The sequence below is a fragment of the Alligator sinensis genome, unplaced genomic scaffold, assembly GCF_000455745.1.
Source record: "Alligator sinensis unplaced genomic scaffold, ASM45574v1 scaffold647_2, whole genome shotgun sequence".
NCBI classification, from domain to species: Eukaryota; Metazoa; Chordata; order Crocodylia; family Alligatoridae; genus Alligator; species Alligator sinensis.
This window is the reverse complement of record NW_005841832.1, coordinates 4974754-4981591: the sequence shown is the minus strand read 5'-3', so window position 1 is coordinate 4981591 and position 6838 is coordinate 4974754. Positions and strand designations below refer to the sequence as shown.

Genomic DNA, 6838 nt, shown 5'->3' with positions numbered 1-6838 from the left:
TTTGTCCTTAAAATAAGAAATTCCTCATTTTTCTCCTTAAAATAAGGAAATCCATGTTTTATTGTGTTTTCCCATGGCGATGAGAAAACCCAGATCCCTGCTGATGATTAGCAATCATTTAAAGGACTTCTGATTTTTTAAGTATATTAATAAGAAAAATAACTTACCATTCTTTCACAGTTACCTCTGTAATCCCTTCTCCAATATCAGAAAGCTTAAATTGGACAATTTGGCCCTTTGAAACTTGAAATAGAAAAATGGGACAAAAATATCAAGTTAAATATTAAATTTAAATTATCACAAAGAAAAATATTAATGTACCAAAAACTAGATTATATACTAATTAGTAATAACTGGACTACTAATATAACATATAAAACAGTAGTATAAAGTAAGTTACATAAATAAGAAAAAAAAACTTACTAGCAGATGTTCTGAACAATCTGTGTTGATGATTAAACTTAAAGGCAGATTTGTCAAATGCGTACACGTATTTTGACTTCAGAAAGCAAACACTGCTATACGATCTAGTATGGCAAACACAGATCTGGGGGAGATAAATCTTAAGTATTAAAATGGTAGACTAAGAAAATCAGAGCTTGTTCATATCTCTTGGGTACAGCAGTAGTTACAGTGAAACATTTTAATTCCCTTTAAATAGCCTTTTACAGTTGTACAGATACAAACTTAATGCGAGTTCTGCCATATGTCCTTAATTAATTTTACCAATACAGCACCTGGAAAGTCAAAACCCTCATGAACAGCAAAGCATTTCAGCATCATTACTTAAGAAAAAATTTGACAATATTATCAAAAGATGCATATCAATTGCTTAGAGAAACTATAGCAACTTTATATTTTACAGGGATTACACACAAAAAGCACAGACTATACTAATTACATCAGCCACATCAAAAATTAATATTAGAAAGAGTTCCAAAAATGAGTTAGAGGAAACCACAATGTCCGTCCTTGTCTTCTATTAAAAAGATCAAAGGATGCTCAGACATATTCATTATCAAGAAATCTGCTAAGGACACAGCCAATTGCCTCTCTATTTCCCTTTAAAAACAATCTAGAATTGGCATATACTATGAGCTAAGTATTCTGTAGTATCAGTATAATTTCAGCTACAATTGGGCATGTTTCATTTTATAGTTGCAGTTACACACGCTCAAAATCTAGTTTATAGGTCAATACAATATGCTGCAGTGTTCTTCATTATAAAGACAATGAATAACCAGTGGCAGTGATTTTGGTCAAAACTAAAGTCAACAGTACTTCTACAGAAGTAAAGAGGTGTGTTATCTTTAATCTCAATAGGGATTAAAATCAGGCTTTTACAAAAAAAGACCGTTTCTCACTTAGCATGGTTATTTTTATATAATTTAATTATAGTGTTATGTTATTTTAAAACAATAAAAAATAATCTAACAAAAATAACTTTAAATAAAACTACCAAAATGTACTACAAATTTTCAGGTAGTACCATAACACCTCAAGCAGCCCAGACTGTAAAATTTAGAAATTATCTTCTGTGAGATTCCAAAAAACAGGATATCTACATAGGAAAGTTGGTTTTAATATTTTATTTGATATTATAAAACATTATTATTATATTTTTATGTTACTCCTTATTTCAGACAAATGGCAAAGCATATTAACTTCCCAACTGTCACTCTAGAAGAGAGGAAAGAATTTGTTTTTATGGTGCACCTTAATATGCAAGAATACTATGCCATGTTGAGTTAGATACCATCTATATTTCCTACATTACCTGTATAATAAGACCCAACATACAAATCATCTATAGTCATTTTCTTACTTTTCAGAAACAAATATTTGTGTAGTACAGGCTAACTCTAATGACACTCCAATGTCACATTCTTTTACCTTCCAGTTGCTTAAACTAGTCTCTGCTGAGCTTGAATGGGTGTTTTATTAATTCCTCCTATGAAAAAGTAGTGATCCCTGTACCCTTCTTGCCAATTGTAATGAAAAAAATTAGCAAATAGATATTAACAAACTATAATACTATTTGCTTTATTAGCAGATTTAAAAAAATATGATAAAGGAACATAGTCTGAGATTTACTTTTCTGTCTTCGTGATTTTTTTCTTTTATCTTGCCATTTTTTTATTTTCCATTTGAGCACATGGCTGTATTGCTTGGTTAGCTAAGTTTATCCATTCAGAATATACAACAAAACTCTTAACCCCTTATAAGCCCCTACCTGGAAATGCCCAGTATTTACCTGTGTAGATGATCACAAGCAGCAGCCTCAAACCTCTGAACTATCACTAAATGAAGTTTCATGAATGCTTTCCATGTGATTTTAACATTTGGCAATCATTGGAGATAGTGAATTAGTAATATCACTGCCAAAAAAAGAGACTGGTTGTGTTACAGAAGAGTTTCTCTCTTAACTCAACATTTGTAGGATTAATTCAAAACTACTGAAATCTAATATACTTAACCTAGATTTGGTTTTTAAAACTACACATTTTTTACTAGAAACACTTAGTATGTCAAATCATAGAGTATTAAGATCCTTTCATCCTGAAGTGTTCTTTTTTTGACCTTGTGATAAAATCAAATCCACAAGCTAAAGCAGCTGATAATTTTACTAAGTATTTTTTCCTGCTTCATGAAACAAAATACAAAGTAATATTAACATAACACATGAAATACACTATTCATACTGTACTAGATGTACATTTAACTAATCCAATAAATACCAAATTGAATGTTGTGTGTCAGAAGATTAAGCACATTTATAAATTCTTGTAGGATCATCTAGCCCAATTTCAGACCAACTGAAAATAAACTTTGCATCTATAAGGCTGTAAGCTGTAGAGAAAAACAAGTATTTCAAAGGTAATAATATTTACATCCTAACAGAAAAGCCATATGTAACGACTGCAAAGGTTTGACAACAGCTGTCCCATGCAAATGTTAAATGATTCTTAAAGTACAGGAGCTTATGATTTGACCTACAAGACCCAGTGTCCCCAGGAGTGCAAACACTATTTAAGCTGAAACTGTTTTCGATAATGGTTCCTACCATATGCAATTTTGTTCCTGGTTCCTTAGACTGGTAGGGCACATCCAGACGAGCATGATTGTGCAGCATGTGGCACTGCAAACACATCTGCAACACCACATACTGCACAGTCCAGTACTCTCCATACTGCAAGAGTGCGCTGCCTGAGCATGCTCTGCTCCATTTTTTTCCCATGATTTCTTTTGACCCCTGGATATCCTGGCCTCCCCTACTGCCTCCAGCCAAGGCAACTTGCAGCATGCCAAAGTGCATGTGGCACAGGCGTTCCCCAGGAACAAGCAGCTGCAGCACAAGGTGCACCGTTGCTGCTTCTCCCCAGGGAACCAAATGTCCACGCACATCTGGACATGCCTGTAAGAAGCCTAATGTGCCTTTTTATTATTATTATTATTATTATTATTTACAGCAAAAGAGACTCTGCTGGCAGCTTCACAGAGGCAATGCATGCCATGTTGCCTGCATGCTCTGATTACCAACATAAAGCCTACCTAAAAGGTACCACTGACTGGGGAAAACTTCAGCTAGCACAGACTATAACTACTCTCTTGAACCCCACTTCTATTCATGTCTTTGCACTGACCGTTCCGGTACAGGCACATTTCAAGGTGCTTTGTTGATCCATGCAAATCCAAATTAAGTTCTGGGACTCAGTTATCTGAGATCACCTCTTGCTGTCTACCCAGCCATAGAATTTAAGACAACCAGGAAGCACTTGATCTCCAAATCAAAAGGAGCACGCTGTTTAGCAGTAGGCCTCTCTCTGGAACACGCGTGTCTTGGCAGCTTCACAAAACTCAAATTCAGGATCAGTCAGGTTTTAGGACTAGGACAAGGAGTAATGGGCACAAGTTGATGGAGAGGAGGTACAGATTGGACATCCGAAAAAACTACTTCACAGTTAGGGCGGCTAGGAGCTGGAACCAACTTCCAAGGGAGGTGGTGCTGGCCCCTACCCTGGGGATCTTTAAGAAGAGGCTGGATACCTACCTGGCTGGACTCATTTGAGTCCCGTTTTTGTTTTTAGAGTGTTTTTGTTTGTTTGTTTGTTTGTTTGTTGTTGTTGTTCTCCCGCCCTGGCGGGGGGTCGGGCTAGAAGATCTATTAGGTCCCTTCCGACCCTAAAACTATGAAACTATGACTATCTGACTAATATTTTTGTTCTTATTTTGCATAAACTCTCTCTATATAAAAGTGCATATCCTCCTTTATAGAAATCAGCAAAACAAAACTATTAAAATGATTTTTTTAGAACAAATATGAGTATCCTCCAAAAGAGAAGATATGAAGATGTCTCAAATAAGCAGCCAGTGATAAATTACAGGTGCACAACAGCTCCTAATCATTTTCATTTTATCAGAGATTCCCTCTGGAGATGGAAAGCAGGCAGCTTGGTTGGGAAGAAGACTAATAAAGCAATGTACAGAAAGAAGGATGTGGACAGTTTGGAGAGTCCAGCACAGAACAACAAAAAATGAGAAGACCTGGGAGGTAAGACTTATGAAGAAAAGCTGAAAGAACCAGGGTTAGTTAGTCTGGAGAACAGAAGACTGGGGGATGATTTGATAGTAGTCTTCAAATACCTGAAGGGCAATTAAATAGAGGATAGAGATGGGCTTTTCTCTGTTACTGTAGGGGACAGGACTAGGAGCAATGGCCTCGAGCTTCTGCAGGGGAAATTTAGGTTGAAGATCAGGAGGAAATTTCTGACTATGGTGTTCAAGCATTGGAACAGGCTACCTGCAGAAATGTGGAACTGCCATCCCTCAGAAGTTTTCAAGAGCAGGTTAGTCAACACCTGCCTGGGATGGTTTGGTCAGGGATGAATGATCCTGCCTTGAGTAGGGGGCTGGACTAGATGACTCTGTGGGGTCTCTTCCAGGCCTACGTTCTTCTGACCCTATGAGTCCATTGGCATTTTCAGAAAATGCTCTGACTACTGAAGTGGGCAAAATATTATTTGAAACTGAGATATTACAAGACGTGTCTATTAAAACTCACTGGCAAATTCTTCAATAAAAAACTGGCATAGTTTCTGGAGCGCACATTAAACACAAGACGAAGTGGCAAACTTTGTAGGTCTACTTATAGAGCAAAAAAAATCCACTTCTCAAAGCATCCAGGGCAGATGTTCCCTTTAAATGTCTCTGTTCCCGTAACCCCCTCCTGGGATAGTCCTGCTACTGAGGTTGCCTGGGAAGCTTCAGTGTTGCGAAGTAAAATAATGCAAACTAGGGACGGAAGCGGCGTATCACAAAGTGCACTCCCAGACTCGACACAGAGCAGAGCACATCGGTCAGTGCCTACCGGCCCACAACCAAGTCCAAGGAGCCCGCGGATGAGACAGCGACAGCTCTACAGTCCCCGGGGCCCCGCACCATCCGAAGCCTCCTTCTCGGTCTGACAGCCAGCCAACCGAGCTACAGCCACGAGGTCCCGGGACTTGGATGGGGAGCACGTAAGGGAAAAGCTGCGGGGACGCCAGGAGGCCGTGGAGGGAGGGCTGCAGCCCGGCGGGCACCCGGATCTCGCTCTGCTGACAGGTCCGGGGCGCACCCGGCTGCGAGAGCGGCAAGAGCCGGCGGGTGGCCTTCTTGTGTGAGGGCGGGGGCCGCGCGGCCGGGCCCGGCAGAGGGGTCGGGGGTGGCTCCTCCCGGGGCTGACCGGGCCGGGAGTCCCCCGCTGGGAGCTGGCGCCACGCCCCGCGCACCTCCCCTCTGAGAGCCAATCAGAAGGCAGTGTCGCCAACAGCAGCTAATCAGAAAACCCAAGATCAGCCCGCCCTGACTCGCAGCAGCCAATCCGCGGCTCGAGAGGCGGGGACAAGCCGCGGGGAGAGGCCGTGTTTGGGCCGCAGCGGGAGAGGGCGGAGCCGTGCGGAGAGCTCAAGCCCGCGACTGCGGGCTCGGTTGGACTAGGGTCCCTGCTGAAAGGAGCGGGCAAGCGCACTGAGCGCCCGTTGCGGGGGAAAATCTGGTACCAATGCGGATTTGGGGGCCGCCGAAATTGGCGGGGCGCCTTCAGTGACCGAGTTCCTGTGCCCATCGCAGACCGGGGAAGTTCCCTTCACAAGGGAATTTAGCCTGGAATTTCGGCAGCCCCCAAATCCCATCAGTGCCAGATCTTGTCCCCCGCAATGCCTCACCGTGGAGGCTTGACCCGGGACAATATAGTTAAAGGCACACCCCCGTGAGAGACCTGGGCAGGGAGAAGAGCTAAGAACACCCTTCCCCCCCCCTGCCTTTTGACATTGCGAGACAGCATCACTTGTCTGGAGCCCAAACAAACAAACAAACAAGAGCCCCCGCCCCCAAATGACAATTTTAGTTTTTACAGCTTAAGCCAGTAAAGGGTGGATCTAGACTTTTGGAAAGGGGTTGCATCATTGCATGTAAAACACCACATATATTTCTCCTGTTAAAAAGGAACTGGAAGCTTTCGTAATACTCTAGGGACCTAGGGCCGTATTATTCGGTTGAAGACTGAAGCAAAAACAAATATAACTTCACTGGAATTGAGTTAGAAACAATCTGCAGGGCTGTGAACTAGGAGCTTCCTGACCAGGAGCAGCTCACAGGCAGCGGCATTGCAGAACAAAGGACGGCTTGATCAGTGGAGCATCAAGACCATTAGAAAGAGGAGAGGGTTGTTAACACCGTGGGATGAAGAGGGGTTTAGTGGGGTCAAGGAGGTTATAAAAACCAGGCAGTCAACTGACTCCGTCAGCACTGCCTGACTAGAAAGGCTGCAGTCTCAGCCAGGCAGGTGGTTTTACAC

General features: G+C 41.8%; 1 protein-coding gene across 1 annotated transcript in view; it reads right to left on the bottom strand.

Annotated features, from left to right (window-relative positions):
* DBT (dihydrolipoamide branched chain transacylase E2) overlaps positions 1–2266 on the bottom strand; it is a gene marked incomplete at its 5' end in the record, with an annotated part of 19213 nt that extends 16947 nt beyond the window's left edge. The window contains 3 exons of the mRNA XM_025197276.1: positions 168–243; positions 424–547; positions 2255–2266. Coding sequence (XP_025053061.1) covers positions 168–243; positions 424–547; positions 2255–2266 — 212 coding nt within the window. The remainder of the gene's footprint in view (positions 1–167; positions 244–423; positions 548–2254) is intronic.
* Between the last annotated feature and the right edge of the window lie 4572 nt (positions 2267–6838).